Genomic DNA, 21,615 nt, shown 5'->3' on the forward strand with positions numbered 1-21,615 from the left:
ATTTGTATCCTGTATTTCAGCACTGGAACAAAAACTGCAGCAGGAACAGCCTCAGCTTCTTTCTGCCCCTTGGCCTGCCCCACTAACTCTGCAGTGAGCATCTAGGCACAGGAAGAAGAGATGAAGTGGTCAAGTCTTGCCTGTGTTACACCTCAAGATCTCTCACTCCACTGTGGTGTTCCACATTCAAAAACCAGGAGATGCTCTTTCAATTTCCCTTGTTTGAACACAACTCGCAGTTTTAAAAAGAGATCTGTTTGCATCTCCCAGCCTCCTAAAACTCTGCCAGCAGCCACTTCCATCTTTTTTTTTAATGATGAGACACTCTCTAGTTCCTCTGATGAAATAATTCCTAAGCTTGTGTCAGTAGCTGTGAAAAGCACAATCAATTAATGCCCAATGTCTTCATTTCACCTTCTAGAAATTTGTCTTCAGCTCTATGGACTCACAAATTTAAGGTCACAAGTACCTCACAGATTATTTTACACAGGTATGAAAAAAAAAACCACATCAGTGCAAATTGCCATTCAGGTAAATTTGAAGTAACAGCTAAAGTCAAACAGCTGGTGATTGTCCAAAACAAATTCCATTTCAAGGCAGAGAGAAGCCAGTTTATACTCACATGTCAAAAAAGAATTCGGGGATCTTTTCCAACAACAGTGTTATGACAGCAGGCTAAAAGAAAGAAAAAAGACAGTGTTAGGGTGATTTACTGGTTGTGCCGTGGTACTACCACCAAAACTGACCTTTCAGAAAAGATGAAATATACACAGAGAATAAAATGCTTGAAAGGTTCAATAAAGCATTGCCTGTATAAGAAATCTCTTGCCTAATGCCAGAAATGAGGAACACAGCCTAAGAAGTGAAAAGCGCTTTTCAGAGGGTGGTATAAACTACCCACACAACCAAAAAGAATATGGCCACATGGGCAGGATGTGCAATTCCTCTGGGCCAATGAACCCCTCTTTCTCAGACCCTGAGCTGCTCTTCACCACACAGAAAACTAAAGCATCAGTTTCAGGTACGTCTGAAAACAGTGCCCAGCTCTAACACTTAAATAAACTTTCTCCACAGTGGAAGTGATTATATCTCATCAGAATTTCCTATGGTTGACCTGAGCCATCATCTCTCATTCTGCCCCTGTTCGCCTTTGAGAAGAGTCTGGCTCTGTGTTCCCCACACCTTGCAACCAGGTATGTGAAGACCATGAAATTTCCCTTAACCTTCTTTAAAACTGAACAAACCCAGCTCCCTCTGTCTCTGTTTGTCTGCCATGTGTCTCAGGCCCTAAGCATCTTTGTCCCCACAACAACAAACTGGAGACTATTCCAGATGCAGCCTCACCTGCCTCAAAACCAGTTCTATTAATCCTTTACTTAAGTAAGCAAAATGTTCCCTACAATCAAAACCATTGTAAAGAGCAAGCTAAGGTTCCCATACCTGTAAGATCTTAATCCCAAGAAGCAGTTTAATGAGGCTTTCACAATATGAGTGCACCAGATTCCTGCAAGATGAAAGATTCCACCACAGTTTTGTTCAAAAACATGCTGGGAGAACAGGCTGTAGCTCTTCCCATTACCATTTTCTTTTAAAAACTACATTCAATGACTTAAGGTAGTACATGAAAATCACAGACATACAAAAAGGTTTACAACTGCACTTTAGCTCTGAACCAGCTCACTTTCTACAAGACTAGAAATGTCCAAGTCTGTGGTGAAGCTGTATCTCATGGGGAAAAAAAAATCTCAAAAAGGAATTGAACTTCACCAGTCCTGGCAAAGTTTTTTCATAGTACTTGGTTGTTGCCATAAACTGCCATGGAATCCAATGTGTGCCATGGGCAGACAGGAAATTCTGTGACTTAACACTCTAAACTCCCTGCTAATTAACAGCAGTGGACTACACCAGCCATCCTGCCTTGGTGTGCAGCAGTTGGAGCCTTTAGCTGCACTCTGGTCAATGTCACAGCACACAACTAGAGACTGGCTCTGACTGAGGGGGAAGGCAAAACACATGTTCTCTACCTCGACCCCTCAGTCCGTACAGGAGTGCATGGCAAGAGGCAGTTCTTGAACTGGTTCCTGTCCTTGATGTGAGATTCCAGGCCACTGATGAACTGCTTCACAACCTGCAAAGCAGAGAGAAGTTATCCAGTCAGCTGCTGTCCTTTAGGATGCATTTTGCTAGCAGTTGATGGTTGATGCATTTTGCTAGCAGGAAGAGCTAACCAGGGAACTGCAGACAGAAACTGTGATGGAAGGAATGCTGGAGAATAAATGAATGCTGGTCTAGACCATTTCCAGAGGAAACAGTGATTGTTCTGCAAAGTAACTCACATTTTACTTTGATTTAAAAAGACTTTGCCTTTCTTCCTGTTCAGCTGAGATAATGTGACAAGGGCTGCACCCAAAAAAACATTTGTAGTCAAATCATTGGCCTCAGGACTTTCACTCTGGACTTGATGTCTGGGGAGGAGCACCACATCATGGCAGTGTTAATGCTGCCAGCTCCCACCCAATACAAAACCAAACCCAGCTTCTACCACAAAGCTATGCAAGTGATTTGTCTGCTCTAAGAGTCTTTGTCTATTGAATAATATTGCCAATGAAAATTACTTTGACAGTCAGAAAAAAGTGGGACTAAAAGACTGTAGAAGCAATACTAAGAGAACTGGAAAATGTGAACCACAGAAATCCAAGACAAGCTGCTGTGTTGCACACTTTTGTATGGGACTAGCAGGAACAGGCAGCTGCATTTGCATCTTTTCCTACTCAGCAAACAGCTTTAAAGGTGGCTCCTGCCAAAGTTACTTACAGCAGGGTAAGTAGGGTGCTTCTCCAGGGCCAGGCAGAGCTTCTTCTGGAAAGCTATTTGATCAACAGCTAAGGAGACAGTTTAGAAAGGACATAAAGAATGAGACACAGTCTGTCCATCCAACATCATAACAGCTACACCAAGTACAAGCTCTCAAGCTCATCCACCAACATTTTGCATTTGCTCTATTGAGAAGTCCAGTTGGCAAAAGCCTGAGTGGAATCAGCACTTGTGCTTTCTCTAGTCAGGGCTAAGAGTAGCATTGAAGACACTGAATACAGGATTCCTGAAGGCCTTGCCTGAAATGAAAGGCAACAATGCCACGTTTGTTTCCCCATTTCAGAGCTCCTGCCTCTGCAATTCAATACTGTAATCACAGATGCAGTCTAATATTTTTCTATATACCTCCAATAATCTTTCAGAAGTCTTTAGACTTAGCAGGTGTACACCCAAAGAGGTGGAATGATGAATTTAGGTGATGCACTGAATTCAGCAAGAACAAGAAGTAGGTAACAAATAAGAGGCCAAATGAGGGTTTGCTTGAATTTTGAAACAAGCTGGCTCAAGTACTTTTGTGCTGCAAGTAAAACAAATCATTACTTTGTACCATCCATCCTTGCAGGTTTTGATCTAAATCAGAAACAGCAAATGTTGAACTCATACCTATTTCATTCTGTCCCTCCCCAGCTTTCAGCACAATTCCTGATGTCCTGAGGAGCTCTTCAAAGACTCCCTCATTCTCCAATCCACAGAAGGCAGAAGCATTTTCCTTATCAGAACTCCGTGACTTCTTGGTTTCTGAGAAAACAAGATATGCTGCATCAAATACATAAAAAATCAGCAATGTCATTAACAATCAGCATTACCAAAACTGCCATTTTGGCCCTGCCCCTGCTTGGGAGCTGCTGCCTTTATTAAAGGGTCTCCACCCCACTAAGATGATACCCAAGCACCTACTTGGCAAGTCTGTCTTGCAGCTCTCTTCAGAAGCATCAACTTTGGACAATTTCCTTTTTGAAACCATGGTAACAAAATCTTTGTTGTTTCCTAAAAAAATGCAGGAAAAAGACAAGTGTTTTCTTTATCTCTTTTTTTAAGCAGATCTAGAATGTATTAGTGAATAGCAAAAGGGAACGTGACAGAAGTTGAGAGTGCTCAAAGAAAGACAGATTGCCTGGGTAACCAATATCACACCACATTTTTCTGCTGTGCAGGTTGAAATTTTAGAGCTTGCCATATTTAAATAGCACAATACACCCCTTTTTCTAAAATTCAGCTCTTCATGAAACAAGGCTTGGCCTTTCATTCAGACACCAGGCAAATGAAATGGCAAATTAAAGTGAGCAACTATGAGGACCCAGATTGGATCCACTGAGCTAAACTCAAGACCCTCTCCACATGCCTGGACAAAGCAACAAAGGATTCACAGATGGGTGTTCATGAGCCCAAACACATTAAGGGATCCTGTTCATGTCCCTAACCACAAATCATAGCCAGTGAGCTCTGTCAGCACAAACCTCCATCTCACCCATCCTCTTTTGGGGAGTGGCAACGAGTAAAAAGAAAATAAAAATTACCTTTAAAACTTAAAAGTTATTAGAAAAAGATGTGTGTGCATCTCACACTAAATTTCAACTGCTTGGCAAAGGCAGGTAAAATGAGTTACTTAAAATATCAGCATGGAAGCGGAACACTTTAAGAACAAAAATGCAATGAGCCTTTCACAGCTGTTTCAGGTGTATAAACATCTGAAAGGTGGGTGCCAAGGGAATGGTGCCCGACTCTCTTCAGTGGCGCCCAGAGATGGGATAATGAACAACGGCCAAAACTAAAACACGAGAAGTTTCACTTTGACACCAGCAAAACCTTCTTTAGGTTGTGGATGGCAGAGCACTGGAACAGCTGCCGGGGAAGGCTGGACTCTCCCTCCCTGCAGACACTCCACACCCACCCGGGCCCGTTCCTGTGTCACCTGCCCTGGTGACCCAGCCTTGGCAGGGGTTGGACTGGGCGATCTCCAGAGCTCCCTTCCAGCCCCACCACCGCTGGGATTCTGTTCTGGGTGCGAGGCGCAGCCTGACAGCCCAGCCAGGGGCAGGCTGGCCCCTCTCCATCGCACCTACGGCCAAAGCTGGGCAGCGCCTCAGGCGGCCGTTCCACCTCCTCAGCCCAGCCCAGCCCAGCCCAGCCCACCTCACCTGAGCTGAGCCGAGCCGAGCCGAGCTCACCTCCCGTCCTCTCCGGGCAGGGCAGGGCAGGGCAGGACACGCCGCTGTCCCCTCACGCCGCTGTCCCCTCACGCCGCTCCCGCCACTCGCGCTCGAGTTTCCCGCCAGCAGCGCGCGCTGACGCCATTCCGCCGGCGGCGGAAGGGCCGGTCCCGGTGCCGGTCCCGGAAGCGGAAGCGGGGCGTGCGGCGGCGGCCCGGTGTCGGCCGGAGCCGGGCCCGAGGCGGCACCGCCGCGATGAGCGAGCCCGAGCTGCTGCTGGACTCCAACATCCGGCTATGGGTGGTGCTGCCCATCGTCTTCATCACGTTCTTCGTGGGCATGATCCGGCACTACGTGTCCATCCTGCTCCAGAGCGACAAGCGCCTCACGCAGGAGCAGGTGTCCGACAGGTCAGGGCCCGCCTCACCCCCGCCCGCCCCCGCTGCCCCGGCCCGGCCGCTAACGCCGCGTGTCTCTCTTCCAGCCAAGTCCTGATCCGGAGCAGAGTCCTTCGGGAAAATGGAAAATACATTCCAAAGCAGGTACGGACCTGCGCGGTCGGGCTTCCCAGGGACGGCCGGGAAAGGAGCACCGAGCGCGGGCTCTGTCCGGGCAGTGCCGCGGGAGGAGCTGCGCCCGCAAGGCCCCGCGGGTCGGGCGCTGCAGGGTCACCCCTGGGCCAGAGCAGTGTCCAGCTGTGCAGATTCCTAGGAATCTTGGACGCAGCACCGCCGTCTATGTCTTTTCCTTGACATTTATGTTAGCTGTCACTGCTCGATGTTTTAACTGCATGCTGATGTGAGATGTGCCTCCAAACTGCTGTGTTTAATATCTGCCAGCAAGCACACAGGGATGTAATGCGAGCTTGGGATAACCTGGTGGTCGTACAATGTCAGCTGAAATGTGTGCTAAACTCAAAATGCATCACTCGTGTTGGCTCTGTTGGTACCAAATGTGTATTTTGTGAAATCCAGGGGTCAGCTGGGTGAGTGAAAATGTTCCGTGTATCAGTATTGGTGCTCCACCAGCACAAAGAATTTGCACAAAACACTAAAAGTTCTCTAATTAACATGGGTTTCTCTTCAGATAATTCTTATAATTACTTTAAGAATTTTAGAAAGCCAGAGATCTGGTACTCTGGATGCAGAAAAATATGAGGAGCTTTAGAACACATGGGCAGTGAGGCACCTATCCCAGGAAGGTGTGTTGTGAAAGAACTCACGAGATGTCTGAATGTCTGAGCAAGAACTAATGCTTCTGTCCTTTTACTTCTTATGCTGTTGGCATTGTCTTTCTCTGCTTTCAGTCCTTCCTGTCCCGGAAATATTTTTTTAATAACCCCGAGGATGGATTTTTTAAGAAAACAAAAAGAAAGGTAGTGCCTCCTTCACCAATGACAGGTATGTTGAGGTACCCGAACTGCAGCCAGGTAGAAAAACCTGCCAGTGTCTGCCAAGGGTGGAAGGTGAATCAGCTTTGCAGGGAGCTCAGGCAGTGTGAGGGAGGGGGTGGGAGTGAGATCCCTCGCTTGAATAACAAAAGCATTAGATTGCTTCATGTTGCTTAACTTCAGCCTTGAGCTGCTTGCAGCATCTCAGGAGACCTGAGCTCCTCAGGGTAGCCAGGAGTGGGAATCCTGCTCTTGTCTCCTTGTGCCAGTGTTTTGCTCCAGCTCCCAGAGGGTCTTCTCTAAAGTGATTTAATTTAACTAATGTATACAGCAAAATAGGAGCTTGTTGTTGTTCCTCTACCCAGGTCAGCTCACAGAGGGGTCAGACAAGTTCAGAGATCTGGGGCAAGGGATGGGGTCAGGCACAGCACAGAACACAACACCTCTGTGGCAGCAGCCACCACCACACTGGCTGCTCATCTCATTTTGCAAAGTATTGTCAGCAATGGAAAATTATGGATACTGGGATAGGAGTGTTGTCTCATGCAGTTTCTTAATTAAATTATCTGGCATGTTATAACTTGTTTCTCTTTATTGCGATGTGGTGCTACTTCACATCCCATCTATGATTTGCAGATCCTACCATGCTGACAGATATGATGAAAGGGAATGTAACCAATGTTCTGCCTATGATCCTCATTGGTGGTTGGATCAACATGACATTTTCAGGATTTGTCACAAGTAAGTGTCTGGAGTAGCATGGGTTTGGCTGTGTTCCTGAGGATGACCTTGGGGGTCTGAGCTGCATTAGAGGTTTGCTCCTGGACTTGAGAGCAGTCAGTTAGGAGCAGCATAAATTTGGTTTGTGGCACTGCTGCTCTTCACAAACTGCAAAAATTTGCCTGTCCCATTGCAAAGGGTGGAAATTGTTTTCTGAGTGTTGGTCATGGTCTCAAAGAACACAGCTCATGTACTTGGGAACAACTGTAGTGACAAAACCAGTATTTTATTAAAACTGCATGAAATTCAGGTTGATACAGTGGATTTTCCTCTGAACCTGTCCAGGGAGTTGGTTACTGTGTGGAGTGTACACATCAAAAATACCTACTTAAATTCATAATTCTGGGATTTTTTTCCTATACTGTTAATGTGATAACTGTTTCTTTAACAAGGGACATTCCCTTTCACAGTCACTGTGAAGTAACACCTGTGAGGGTTTGGTCATCTGATGATTAAGTTTCAGAAAGTCTTTTCATGTTAAAATGAATACAGAACTGCAGCTTTTTCAGAAATCCAAGCTGTACACATTGCACTCAGACTACATTAGATGTAATAAAAGAACTACCTGCTCACTTGGCCCTGTGCTTTTCAATCATGCAGAGTCACTTTGTGAAACTGAGCTCTCTTTTCTTTACCCTGCAGCAAAGGTCCCGTTTCCCCTGACGCTGCGTTTTAAGCCAATGCTGCAGCAGGGAATTGAGCTGCTCACTTTGGATGCGTCCTGGTAAGCCCCTGTCCTCAGCAAGCAAGGTCCAGTTCCCACCTGGAAAATGTTGAAGTGTTAATAGCCCTTGGATGGTCTGTATGCTGCTGGAATGAGGTCATGAGCCAGCTTTGAACTGACAACAACTGTGCTTGTTCTGATTTGTCAGGGTGAGCTCTGCTTCCTGGTACTTCTTGAATGTGTTTGGACTCAGAAGCATTTATACTCTCATCCTGGGCCAAGATAATGGTAAGGCACTTGCCATTTCTGGGAACTGGCTGCCCCTTCCACGGCATGTTGTCTGAGGGAGGCTGGGGAAAAGATTTCTGAGTTTCCAGCCAAGAAGCTCCTGAATTCTCTCGTTTCTGTCAGGTTACTTACTGTCCGTGGGTCAGGTTTGGCATCACCTGCAGCAAGTACCCAAATGTCCTGCACCAGCCACTGGCTCCTAAACTTCCACTGTTGTTAGCCCAGGCTTTCTTTCCCATCAAATCAGTGCAAAGTTTTGCACTCAGGTTTGTTTTATTTCTAGCGAGTATTGGTTTTAAGGAAAACTGCAAAGATTTCCTAATGTTAGATGTGGGGCAGGACAAATATGCATTGGGAATAGAAAACTACTTTCTTCAATTTTTCTGCCTATTTTATGTAAATCTGGCTAAGACAGAGCAGCTGGGAGCAAGATGTCTTGTGAGGACTCCTGGCACAGCAGCATTGCATTCTGGCTGTTGCTGCAATGTTCTCGTCTGTAGATAAAATCCTTCCCAATTGCACCACGCTCCAGGGAATGCTGTTTAATAGCACAGAAATCAACCTCTCATTTCTCATTTGCAGCTGCAGATCAGTCCAGGGTGATGCAAGAACAAATGACAGGAGCAGCAATGGCCATGCCAGCAGATACTAACAAAGCATTTAAGGTACAGTATTGCCACCTGCACTCCTGTTTGTGTGAGCCTGCAGGGTTGTAAGCTGCATGTAACTCATCTCCATGTGTCGAGTAAGGGAATTGCTCTGGATTCCTGTTCCTAAAATTAGAGCTGACAGCTTATGAAGGCTGTGGGAGTTGCTCTGGGTCTGGCAGAGCCCAAATACCCTGAAGTAAACCTGACAGATCAGTCATTGCTGGTACAAAAGCTGAATTTACGTCCCATCCTCTGCTTGTGCTGAGGAAGGGGGTTTTTTACCTCGAGGTATAATTCCAAAGCAGAAGCTGGCTCTCCAAAAGTTGTGTTAATAGTGCAGCTGGCATGAGTCCAGCAGGCACCTGATCGAACTTGGGTAAGAAAATGAAGAAAGCCAGTTGGTTCAGTGGAAAATCCATCAGGAATTTACTGTCTTCAAGTTCTCCTAAAGCACTTTCCATAGGCACTTGCTTGTTATATTGCCTCTGCCTTTCACAGGCAGTGTTTATGCCCAGGTGTATACAAGAAGGACAGACCTGGTTTCTGGTTTTGTGTACTGTAGAAGAGGTTTAGCCACACATCATCTGCTGCCTAGGAAGGTGGGATGGTCTGCTCCTGCAGTATTTTTTCATTAACTTTCCTGGTTAAAAATCCCACACAGCCCAGGCAGAGGCTCAGCCAGGGAAGAGGATGGCTGCAGTTGGCAGCAGTGCTGGAGCACTGGCTGTTCTGCCACACTCAGCACTGAGGTGCAATTCCAGCCAGTACTGACTCCACTTCCACCCAGTACTGGCTCTCCCCAGCATCTTTGCCAATTCGGCCTTGCAGGGACCAAAACCCACTACATCTTCCAGCAGAAACAAAAGGGGAAAAGCCCATATTGCAGGAGAAGTGTTCTGGCCAAGAAATACAAATCTCTTGCTGGGCATCATGTGACATGTTTTTTTGCAGGCTTTGTGCACAAGTCTGTGACAGGTGCAGAATTTTTGGCCTCTTATACCCATGTAACTCTGAACTAAAGAATTACCTCACTGCAAAGCACCTGGCCCGCCTGAACAGAACTGGCTGTTACAGAAGCCATGGACTGTTCCAGAAGGCTAGAGGGTTGGCAGAAAGTAGATAATGTAGTTTTTCTAATTTCTGTGATGCAATTTGTATTGAGCAACTAACATCTAATTAAGCATAAACCAGTGATTTCAGAGAGTTGACAGGACTGTCAGGTTTTTAATAGAAATCAGTGTTTGTTGCAGTTTTTAAAGCAAGCACTGCTTTGTGTAGTTCTTGGCAAACTAATCCTGTGTTGCTTTTCCTTCTCTACTTCTGTTCACTGCCAATGCAGACGGAATGGGAAGCCTTAGAATTGACAGATCATCAGTGGGCCTTAGAAGATGTAGAAGAAGAGCTCATGGCAAAAGACCTCCATTTTGAAGGCATGTTTAAGGAAGAACTTCAGACCTCCATCTTCTGAATTTGAAAATATGCTTTTGTCTCTTCTTGTAAAAGTTATTTGAAAAGAAATCTGTTACCTAGAACTATATAATGTATTTTAGCAAGGCTGCAATTAAAATAAAAACATCATGTTCAGAACTGCAGTGCCCTCACTTTGATTTGAGCCCACAGACACACACACACACACCATTTCCCTATTAATTTAATCCTTCCCAAGTCCATTTGTAAGCACCTGAGTGCCCACACAGCCTCTCCTGCCTGCGAGCAGGGTGCTGCCGAATAGTGCCTGGCTGTTATTTACTAAGCCAGGTGGGAAAATAAATGCTTCAAGCTTCCCACCTTCACTGTAGAGAACTGTGAGCAGCTGTTCCTGGCTTATCCCTCTGTAGAAACTCCTCAGACCCCTTCCCCAGGGAGAACAGTCCCAACCTAGAGAACTGCTTTGTAAAAGGAAGCTCTTCCATACTCTGGCTATTTTTTTCCACCCTTCTTTATTCTGAGCACCTTTTTCTCAGGGTGGAAGTGTAAATCCCCTTCAAAGCAGGAGCTGAGCCAGGACTGTGACACTGACTTTCTGTTCTCACCAAGTATCTTCCCAGTTGAACAGGGAAGCTGCCCCTTTGCTTTCCCTTCTTCCCACGAAGAGTTTCACACCATGTTTTGGGGACCAGCCCTACACAGCAAAGCTCAGCAGCTGCTGTTCCACATTAAGGCTCATTAACCCTCGGGAGCTCCAGCTGAGATCAAGCTCCTCTGCTCTTACACTAATTTTGGCATGAAGACTTCAAACCTCCTCACCAGGGTTTCACAGCCCACCTTGACCTGCAGGACTGGGACAATCCCACACACAAGCCCATTACTCTTCCTCAGCTTTTTCCAGCCTGCTCTCACAAGTGTTCAGGTTGCCTTGAGGAGGAAATCACAGAGGCTGCAGGACAGCTACCTCAGTGGTAGTGACAGGCAGCTCTGGTACCCCTGGAGAAAATGAACAGAAGGAAGACCAGGACCTCTCAGGGGTCTGCAGAGGAAGAGGAAGGAGAAAACCATAGCTGAGGCTGCCCAGTGCCAAAAAAAAGCAAGGACAGCTTTGCTAGAGTACCAGGTACCAGCAACCCAGCACTGCAGGGAGAAAAGGCAACCCTGGAGCACAGCAAACCCTCAGCTGTGCAGAGCTGTGCCCTCAACAGCTGATTTTCTCCCAGATCCCCTGGCTCTGCAGCACTCACCCTCCCCCAGCCCAAATTTCTCCTAGAGCACCAGGCATCCCCACAACCAGCAGTCCTAGGCCACGTAATGAAAGCTGAAAATACAACAGAACCCAGTTTCAGTGCAAACCACTCTTTAATTTTCCTCTTTGTACAACAGAGCCAGCCACTTACAAAGTGCTAGTCTAAAAAACAGTCTGGTATTACAGCACACACACACCAGCCAAAGCCCAGCAGCTCAGAGGCAGAGAAAGCAGAGCTGGGCTGCTTGTTCTGCGGTACAACAGTCTGTTCAGGATCTGAGATTGAGCCCCACAGATGCATTTCTCAGTGTCAGCACAGGTAGGGAGGCGAGGAGGAGGACAAAGGCTACTTCAGATTGATTTATCTTTTAAAAACGTCATTTACTGTCCTCCCTCTCCTCTATTCCCCATTTTGGAATGCCCACATGACTTACTTTCAGGGTAAAACAACAAAAAAATGCTGATTAATTTCAGTGCAGTGCTACAGCTTAAAAGTTGCTTTTTGCATGCTCCCCTCAGTAATAAGGAAAAAAAATTCAATATTAAGAGTTGCAAAAATAAAAATAAAATGAAACAGCAGAAGCAACTAAGCAATTGTGATCTCAAAATTTAAATTTTAATGCTTTAAAGCTAATTCCACAAAGGAGAATCACATCAGCAGCATGCTGGCTAGAGACAAAACCCCCTCCTCCTTCCCATCACTTTCCAGTGCCCTGGTAAAAGGGCTGCCTGGTGCTGCCCTCCCAGGGTGCAGGGACAAGCACACTGCAATTTCAGGCACTGCTTGTTGCCCAGGGCTGCAGAAAGGTGGGGCTGAGGTGGAAAGTTTAGAGTTAAATGGATGAGCACTGCTGAGCACCACCACAGAAGGTGATGGCCAGCATTGAAGCCACAACAGCTGCAAGCACACATTCCAGAGGGAACAAAAAGCACACTGATAGCCAGTCTCAGCCTTTCATTCTGCCAACACACTTGGATCCAAGAAGGAAAAACCCTCCTGTTTGGTTCACTATCTTGAGCTAGCTGTTTCCCTAAAAAAGTACATGCTAAGGCTCTGGAATTTTTCCCATTTTTCACATGGAAGACCAGTTCTCCACTGAGACTCACAGGAGTGTCTTTTCAAGAAAGCTGGACTTGAATCCTAAAAAGCAACACACAGTGAAGGAGACAGAGGGAAGAGCATTTGCCAGTTGTGACAAAAGGATGGAGCAGAACCACTGAACAGCAGAGACAAACAGGACCTGGGACAGGACCATCACACCTGCAGCCCCACAGAGGATGATCAGGTGAGGATACAAAAGGCAGCACGCAAGGGTGGAGGAAGGCTGAAAGAGCAGTGCAAAAAAAACCAAAGCTGCAAGAGAAAAGGCTGAAAATTCACACAATCCATTGCATTGGGCTATCACCCATACAGGTGACAGCTCTGGGGACACAGTGCTGAGCTTGGCTGGAGACATAAATGAGCAAAAAAGGATAAAAATGCTGTCACTGCACAAACCATAGGAGAAATGCTGGCAGCAGAAAAGTGCTTACAGAGCAGCCTGGAAGTGAGGGATGTAGGAGATGGACAAGACAAGAAATCATCAATGTTATGGATGGTAATTTCTCTGCAGAAGAAGAGGAGCCAGAGCAGCTGTATCCTGCATCTCCATGGGGATCAGCCTGCACATATGCCAAACCACAGGCAGGTATGATTCACTTCTGGCCAAGATTCCTGCATCACTGGATTCAGTGTTCACATGAGAAATGCTGAGTTAAAACTGCCCAGGAGAGCCTCAAATGCATCAGTGAAAGGAGATGAGCAAGCAAGAGAAACGTTTGCTGCTTTGCCAGGGGACCTAGGTACAACGGCAGAGACTGCAACAGACCAGATGAAAAAGATTTGAATGAGCTCCAGAAAAGGTGCAGGAGGCCTCCCTGACACAGGCAGGGCCCAACAGCAACACCAGAGTTGGCAGGAAGCCCCAATGCCGATTCACAGAATCGTACCCACCATTCTCCTCCACGGGTCCCTCAAGGCTCAGCTGTGCCTGGCCTCCAGCTCAGGCTGTCCTCTCCCAACCCCAGCTACAACCCTCAGCCCAAGAACCACAGCCCCAGCCCCTGCCTCTAGCCACACAGCTCAGCCAGATTTTAAAAAGAACTTTATTGAAGCTCCAATATATATTATTTTTGGCCTCTAAATACCCAAGTGTCAGCACCTATTCCTGGCTCTTCAGTGCTATTCTGCAACCCCCAGCACTGAATCTCTCAGTGCTTGATTTTCTGCTTGACCCCTACAGAAGGAAGAAAAATTTTCAGGCGCCTCAGGCATTGCTTTACAAGAGCAACCACTACCACGGTGGCTGAGTGCTGGAGGTGGTGCTTAGTTGGTGTCCATGCCATCACACTCTTCTTGGGGAGCAGAGGGGGCAGAATGTTCCTCGCCGTTTCGGCGCTCATAGAACAGCACGTACGCAGCTTTTGTCTACCGAACAGAAAGAAAACCCATCTGAAACCATCCACACAGCTTGGCTGCAATGTCACACCCAAAGCAGGGAACCACAGTCTCAGCACAGACCTGCAACAGCCTCAAGTCAAATACTCACCACTATTTGGTCTTCTGAAGCCACCGAGACGCTGCTGTCATCAAAGTAGTACCACTTGTTGTTCACCTTGTTCTTGGCGTAGGCAGTGTCTGTCAGGGAGGAACTGCAGCTCAGCATGCTGGGGAGGGCCAGCAGGGAATGCACACCTGGGACACTGGGACTGCAACCATGGGAGGCCAGGAGCCAGCTTTGCCCAAAGGCCAGTTAACCAGCATGAACATCTACAACATGCCAGCTGGCCCAGCTAGTCTAGGACCAGGTTCCACACACCAGGCTTATCCCTGACAGCCGAGATACAGGGAAAAGAAACTTGGGGAAAAACAGTAGTAGGCTTTGTTCACTGCCCTTGACTCAGAGCTTTCCCAAACACACACAGTTTAAGACTCTGCATTTTCACTTGAAAGAAAAGTTTTCTGCTGCTAATGGATCTACTCTGGTTCTTGAATCCTCACTCAAGAGTGAAGTCAGAAGTCCCTCAACATCTCTTCCAGCCAAGACTTCTGTGACTGTGATCTCCAACCTCAGAACACGTGCCCCTTCAGCTACAGGAGTTCATCATCCTGTCATGGCAAATTGCTTCTGGGTGGTTTTACAAGTGTCACCTACAGCACGGATCTGCATGAACACTTGATACAGGTAACTCACCTACAGACACTTTTCATCTGTGCTGCAGCAAAACCAGTGACAGAAAGCACAGACTCATCATGTACCAAATTTGTATGTAAGTGGGTTTTCTCTTGATGAAATGACATTTTCCTATGTCAGTCCTTATCAGTGCAAAGGTGGAGACATTCTACTGTCAGCCAATGTCACAATTTTAGGTTCAGCACTGAAAAATTTTGGCTCCACTCATAAACTGAGGAAACCCAACAGACAAACTAATGACAGCTAACCAGGGTTCCACAGGCATCAGTCAGACCTCAGGCCAAAGTGCTGCTACCTATCTGGCCTCCATATCCTAACAGGATCCCAATACAATACTCGCCTGCACACAGAACACAGGTAAGTTTTGGACCAGACACTTTAGGTGAGGGCTACTGAGGTGTCCCAGTGCAGAGCCCTCCCATGTCCCCTCTGCCCACATTTCCTTGCACACCAAGAACACAGCAGCAGTACTCACAGTGGCCAACTCCCATGGCTCCATAGTGATTGGATACTGCAATGAGGTCATACACATATGAGCCTGCCCTTGGGTCACAGACAAACTCGGACATGTTCAAACCCCTGGAAGGAAACACAAAAATATCAGTACACTAGTAACCATCACTTTTTAGGAACTGAAGCACGGCACCAGTGCTGCTCTGCTGCTCAGGGGCCAGATGCTGTTAGTGTGAAGACCAGACTTGTTACCCCCCTCCACACAAGGCAGGTCCTGACAAACACACCAAACACTGCCAGGTTTAGTGGGAGGTGTTGAATAAAACACAGCTTGGAGTGTCCCTGTGTAGGCATGAAGAATAAGACAGGAATAGTAAGGGATATGCTTCATCCCACAGCAGGGTGCTAGCAAGCAGAAGCAGAGGGACAAGGCAGGCTTTCATCTTGTAATTGTGCAATACTCAACACCGTAAGTGCAGCACTGCCAAAAAAATTTGCTACAATTGCTACAGAAGTTCTCTTGGTTGAATCACATGGGCTTAACTGAGTTTCAGAAGAAAGAGTACCTGCTAGTAATTAATGCTCTTTGAGATGTATAAAGCTGAATAGCATTAACAAACCACCCCCCAAAAACACTAACGCCCTCAAGTCATGCCTGCTGTCAGCCATTCAAACCCAGAAAACACTTGCTCCAGTTTACAAGCCCACCCAACAGAAACATCAGAAGTACATCTTTCTTGACCAAGTTCAAGCTCTTCCTAGCCTGAGGGAAGAATCCTACCTGATGGGGAATTCCACAACAGTGTCAAGTTTATCCCTCCAGTATCTGCTGTACGAGAAGCGTTTTAAATGTACCACCAAAATCCTGGGCAAAGACCACAAGTCAAACTTCTTCGTGGCCTGCTGATGTTTCTTACAGTTAGGGCAGTACCTAAGGAAGGAGTAACAAGCAAGAAATTCATGACTGTGTCAATAGAAAAGCTTCTGGCCTTCCATTAAAGATGCCTCACTAGCACAAGCACAGTCCCTGCCTGACAGAAGGCACACTGCCTGTGGAATATGCAGGTGAACACATTGCCTCAGAGAATTTCAAACTCCAACTTTCTTTTTATAGTCCTATGGCAAGTATGTTGACTGCACATTGTACAAAAACTAACTTTTAAAAATTGCCTGGTTATTGGAAGCTGCATTCCCACTGATACTTTTTTCTTCAATATAGGCAGGAAACAAATACTTTTATTAACCCATGTCCACAACCTATTGAGTCAACGACTTAATACAGATCTGACAGATTTCTCAAAGAGGAGGACAAAAGGACAGACCTGGGAAATTACAATAATCCCATGAAAAATCATGTGAACTCAGTTACATTTGGTGGTAAATATGGCAGGCAGGCAGAGGTTCTTACCACGGGTCATGTTCACCAAGTGTTTCCATAGTAGTGAAGAGCTCTATGCAGTCTCTGAGGGCTACAACAGCCTTCTTCTTCTGTAGTTGTAGCATGCTTCCATGTTTTTCAAATGCCTAGTGAAAGAGACGGGTGCTTTATTTAATTCCATGTACTCCATAATCCCTGACATCAAGAAATTACATGCTCACTTTCCCCACACTGCATATTTCTGCACCTCCTTCCCCACCCAGACAATCATCTCCAGCTTCCAGCCACTCCTTCCTTATGTTAAATAGTCCATAAGGGAAAATATGAAGAGAAAACCCCTCACTTGGGTTTAGAGCTTTTATCAAGACAGTAGAAACTGTTTCACTCTGTTATAAAAAACCAGTTTATTCTGTTAAAAAGATGATCCACCAGAACACTGTTTACTGTCACCTTTTAAATACTATGTAAATTTGCATAGCTGACTTATGAAAAGAGCATACTACAACCTGTGCCTCCTGTTCATCATACAGCAGCCTCCGTGTCTCAGAATCCCAGTCAATAGCAACTGCAGAAAAAGCTACAAAAAAAGAGGAAGTATTTATTGCACAGGTGTAAAAAGATGAAAGGAAAAAAAAAAAAACAGCAAGGAAATAATTACCATTCAGTTTTAAGATTTTTCCTTCAACAATGGAGTTTATCTCTGAGGTCCCAGAGGAATTCACAAGGCTAAAAGTAAAATGCTGTTTCTTGCAAGGCTGCAGGTCTCTTGCTGACTCCACCTGCATACAACCCTCAGAGTGGCAGGGGTCAACTTCTGTCAGCTTTTCCTTGCCTTCCTCTCCACCATCCTGATGCTCCATCTCTTCAATGTCGCCTGGAAAAACATTTCAAACAAGGACAATGTAACAGGGCTTCCATGGAAGTTTATCCTGACACCTGCCATGGACAGCTGTTTGCATCAGCCTGTACAACACACACCAGTTATGTGGGTGGCGATGAAAAGGGACACAGGAAAAGAAACCTCTGCTTGCTAACCACTCCATCTGAAGTTGTATTTTCTCCTTTAGCAGATGCCAGTTTAGGAGAGCACTCAGTGTGCAGGTTAACAATGACTCCTTCTGAGAGCACACCCTAAGAGAGAATCAGCAAAGCTGCAGCTGGGTGTCTTCACAGAAAGGAATATGTAAGTCACCAGGAAAGTTATTTCCATTCTTTGGGGAAAATGGGCATGTTTTTTCCCATTTAACTCATTGCAGCTGCTACCTTCAAGGCTACACTAGTGAATCATTTCAAACAGGGAAGGGAAACACTCGTGTGCCATCAGCATTAAAAGCTTCCTAGAGAGCATGTGGCCTAGGAATGAGAGTGTTCATTCTATGTCCTCCAACACACAAATTTCTCCACAATCTTTGTGACCTAACAGGCCAGTTTTCATCACCAAAGGGCATGTCAGGAAGGGCTGCCTCTGGAAGGAGGCACCTTGCTCAATTAAGCAAGGACTTCCCTAACACTGGTCCGGATGAATGCACATCCACACCCTGTTCTCCAGCTGCTGCACATCTACCTCCCTAGGAAAGAAATGATCTAAAAGATTTTCCCTGTACCAAGCAGGTGTCCAGCACAACAGTGTGGTTTAATTATGGTGGAGAAACAACCTGCTAGAGCTTAAGCCAAATACAGCACAAAACAAATGCTGTTAGAAAGCTAAAGTGCTGAAAAGCTTCCAGCAAATTTTGAAAGGGCTTTACCTTCAACCACACCATTGGAGCCATTGCAGGTTCCTCTGTCTGGGCAGGGTGAGGAGTATTCTTCTGCCAGAGGGAGTTTCACACAGCGGCTGAAGAGAAGGGATACATTTCTGACACAACCATACTGTAGCTGTGCACCAGAACAGCAGCACACCCCTCTATCATCAGCTCTTGCTGCCCAATTCCCTCCAGCAAACCAGAACCCAACCTGTACAGCACCATTTACATTTACATGACAGCACCAAGAGCCCTCAGAATGAGTCAAACAACAATTCCCTAAATCTTTGCTCTCACTGCTTTTCCCATGTTTCACTGGCTGTATACTGACATCAAGAAATGGTGGCCCCATGTGTGAGCCCTGAAAACATGCCCTCAGTTGTGCTCCTGACTCCTTTTGCAAGGCTGAGCCAGCAGTATCTGTTGCAAAGCCCAAAAAGCCAGGACCTTGAAATGTCCCTGGGGCCTCCAGACACTAATGCAATGCAAATCCTGGTTTATACAACCCACACAGAAATCAAGGAAAATTCTCCCTGTTAACAAGGATTCAGTAATCCTATTGCAGTGTGACTGAATAAGCAAGCTCTAGAGCTTGGCATAAGGATTCAAAGGTACAGCCATGACTTACCTGATCTGCTCCAAAACCACACTGTACAGGTGATCCACCGTGAGCTTGTGTTTGGGCACAGATATTAACAGTGGCTGCCCAAAGAGCACAGTCCCTGAAGTATTGCTGGATTGCCTCACTGTCTTTTCCCGAAAGTAAATGGAGAGAGTAACATACTCTGAGCCATCCTCACTTGGCTTGCAAACTTCATACCTGTTTGAAAGATAGGTATTTCCATGGGTTATTCCACTGCCAAGAAGCACAGCAGGTAGGACCAATATGAACTAAGTTCAGGTCTCTCCAATAGTACAGGAGGGTTGTGCTGTCCTCATGCCACAGAGCAGTTTCCTGAACACACCCCATGGCTCACAGTGGCACAGGACACAAACCTGCAAATGACTAAGCTGCCACCTTCCCTCTGTCTTTATTCCTAATTCAAACCCCTGTTACCAATTACCTCCAAAGACACTACCTTGACAACTCCACCGTGCTTCAACCAGTGAAAAATACTAAATGTACTTTGAAATTCCTCTGACAGTGTTTGTTCTCCTTGGAGAAAGAAATCTTGTTGATTCCTTGGGTCTTGCATTCTGCCAGCCTCTCAATCAGTTCTAAGGCCTGAGCTCACATCACTGAGCAGCTAATGTTTCATAAAACCAAGAGTCTGGAAACATCTGCTTCACAGAAAAATCCAAGGACAATAAACAAACAAGAAAAATTCTGGAAGACAACAAACAGCCTGGGAGAACAGTGAGGAGACTGTGACGCAGTTTGTGCCCTGGGCGAAACAGCAAATGAGGTATTTGCAGCTGTCAGAGGAGAGGCAAAAGTAACCACGTGATCCAACACTATCACACTGTTTGCTTCAGGCCTATTCATTACAAAAGATTCATTTTCAGGAATGCCAAGTCACACTGCTCTTCAATTTAGTGAGTCACCTGTCCCAGATTTATCTTAAAACTGAAAGAGAAAGAAAGATTTCATGAAAAGATGTCACTACACATAATGACCTAGACCACAGGCACATATCTGAATGCCTGAAACTCCTAACAATTCTCTTCCACTAGACAAGCCACTCCCCTTCTCTCAAGAGCTGAGAAACATTTTTTATTTCTGTGTTCAGAGCAGGGAGGAGAACAAATTTCAGAGCCGTAATTCTGCTTCATCCTACTTAAAACAAAAAAGGATCCCAGCTTGGGACTTGGACTGAGTTCAGTAGAGTACATGAAGGAAAACATCCTGCCAGGGAGTCCCAGCCCACCAAGAACACAAGAGCTCAGAGTCAGCATAAGAATCCAATGCCAGCAGCTGTTGAGGTTTTCTAGGCTGTCAATGCTACTCAGCTGGACACCAGCACTGCATACAGTCCACATCTCCTAAAGTTTCCTGAGAAACAGCACCACAAAAAGGTGAACTATTTCACTTACTACTGTTTAAACCACAAAAGGCCATACTCAGTCCCAGAATATAAGCTGTAATTAACACCAGGTCCTATGAGACCCTTAGCCTGGACTCCTGTAACAAAGCTCAGTGCATGACTTCTCTCACACTACCGACACTGCTCTGCAAGCAGCAATTAATGAAGCCCCATTTACACTCCACCCTCAAGCACCTGAATGAAGCCCTGCCCATGAGAAGGAACAGATAAGACAGAAATAAAAGACTGTTCCCACAGGTAGGGGTCCATGCATCACAAACAGCCAGCACGCAGTACCCTAGAACACCCTGCAGAGAGCATCTCACACGCTTCTCACCACAGCACAACAGAGCTGATTATTCAAGTGTCCCTCTACCCACTCCACCTCAGAGCACCTTTTATATACTAGTACTAAAAGCAGGCATATCAGACTCAAGAGCTGTCATTTTTGTGATCTCCTGAGCAACAGCTATCCCTTGAAAAAAGAACCAAAACCAAAACTTGTACTTTATGTACAAGTTTTTTATGTACAAGTACTTTATGTACAGTGTAACAGGCTGTAGAGCTGATACTGAGAATTGCTGGACAATACCTCATAGCTCTGTATGTCACAACCTAATTGAAATAATAGAATATGAAGGTGATGCTACTCCAGATGACACAACATGGTTTTAGAAGTCAGAAACATTAGCTCAGCTGCTACCACACTGCTAGATACTGGCTAATTGCCTTTATAATTCATGACAACTCAGAAGTGTCTGAAAACTAAGTAATAGGGTAGGACTTGACCATTCTTTATCAGCATTATGGAGGTTCAGGTGTGTGGTTTCAATTCAGAAAGGAGGCAGTGAGCAATGAGGTAACTTTTGTTCCATTGCACAATGAAGGTAAAGCAAGTGCACAGAAGAATGGAAAGCTATGAAGGACCAGAGCTACAGGAAAGGACACTGAAAGCAAAAAATACTCTGAGCTAAACACCAGGTTAATATACAGGTTGTATGTTACTGAAACATTCCCTCACAGGTGCTGGGGTCTGTGATATTAACTCCACTGCAAAACACTATGTGGACCACAAGTCAATCTACAGCAACAACCAAGAAATCTATTTTCAAACAGAATGAAGAAAGGCAGGAAGAAATGCTTTGCAGAAGCTGCCAAACAGATCTGTCTGAAGGGGGTTACTACTGCACAACAACCCAGAGATGCTGCTGAGAAGCCACAACAGGGTCAAAAGTAGATAGTAAGAATAAACACAGGACTGGAAAAAAAACTGGGAGAAACTGCTGCACATATTCTGATCTCTTCTAGG

The 21,615-nt window shown here is 45.8% G+C and overlaps 3 protein-coding genes across 5 annotated transcripts in view; 1 reads left to right on the plus strand and 2 right to left on the minus strand.

Moving 5' to 3' along the window:
- Positions 1–3,842, minus strand: part of FANCD2 (FA complementation group D2) — a 33,720-nt gene extending 29,878 nt beyond the window's left edge. The window contains exons 1-6 of the mRNA XM_041462519.1: positions 3,772–3,842; positions 3,478–3,612; positions 2,815–2,882; positions 2,025–2,128; positions 1,441–1,504; positions 623–675 (exon numbers count right to left, since the gene is read on the minus strand). Of these exons, the coding sequence (XP_041318453.1) occupies positions 623–675; positions 1,441–1,504; positions 2,025–2,128; positions 2,815–2,882; positions 3,478–3,612; positions 3,772–3,838 (491 nt within the window). The 5' untranslated portion in view covers positions 3,839–3,842. The remainder of the gene's footprint in view (positions 1–622; positions 676–1,440; positions 1,505–2,024; positions 2,129–2,814; positions 2,883–3,477; positions 3,613–3,771) is intronic.
- Positions 3,843–5,205: 1,363 nt separating this feature from the next.
- Positions 5,206–10,383, plus strand: EMC3 (ER membrane protein complex subunit 3). Of its 2 annotated transcripts, XM_041465183.1 has the most exons (8): positions 5,206–5,434; positions 5,509–5,566; positions 6,331–6,424; positions 7,051–7,155; positions 7,837–7,918; positions 8,067–8,146; positions 8,729–8,811; positions 10,136–10,383. In XM_041465183.1, exons 1-8 carry the CDS (start codon positions 5,280–5,282, stop codon positions 10,262–10,264), a joined length of 786 nt encoding a protein of 261 aa, XP_041321117.1. In that variant the 5' UTR covers positions 5,206–5,279; the 3' UTR covers positions 10,265–10,383. The 2 variants fall into 2 exon arrangements, with proteins under 2 accessions (XP_041321117.1, XP_041321127.1); XM_041465193.1 differs by lacking the exon at positions 6,331–6,424.
- A 3,217-nt stretch (positions 10,384–13,600) lies between these two features.
- USP4 (ubiquitin specific peptidase 4) overlaps positions 13,601–21,615 on the minus strand; it is a 31,840-nt gene continuing 23,825 nt past the window's right edge. For both annotated transcript variants that reach the window (XM_041460155.1, XM_041460145.1), the window contains 9 exons: positions 18,911–19,102; positions 18,286–18,374; positions 17,196–17,411; positions 17,044–17,114; positions 16,568–16,683; positions 15,941–16,090; positions 15,182–15,285; positions 14,062–14,150; positions 13,601–13,940 (listed from right to left, as the gene is read on the minus strand). In XM_041460155.1, coding sequence (XP_041316089.1) covers positions 13,839–13,940; positions 14,062–14,150; positions 15,182–15,285; positions 15,941–16,090; positions 16,568–16,683; positions 17,044–17,114; positions 17,196–17,411; positions 18,286–18,374; positions 18,911–19,102 — 1,129 coding nt within the window. In that variant the 3' untranslated portion in view covers positions 13,601–13,838. The remainder of the gene's footprint in view (positions 13,941–14,061; positions 14,151–15,181; positions 15,286–15,940; positions 16,091–16,567; positions 16,684–17,043; positions 17,115–17,195; positions 17,412–18,285; positions 18,375–18,910; positions 19,103–21,615) is intronic.

Source organism: Pyrgilauda ruficollis, unplaced genomic scaffold (genome assembly GCF_017590135.1).
Source record: "Pyrgilauda ruficollis isolate IOZ18807 unplaced genomic scaffold, ASM1759013v1 scaffold10, whole genome shotgun sequence".
In the NCBI taxonomy this organism is placed as follows: domain Eukaryota; kingdom Metazoa; phylum Chordata; class Aves; order Passeriformes; family Passeridae; genus Pyrgilauda; species Pyrgilauda ruficollis.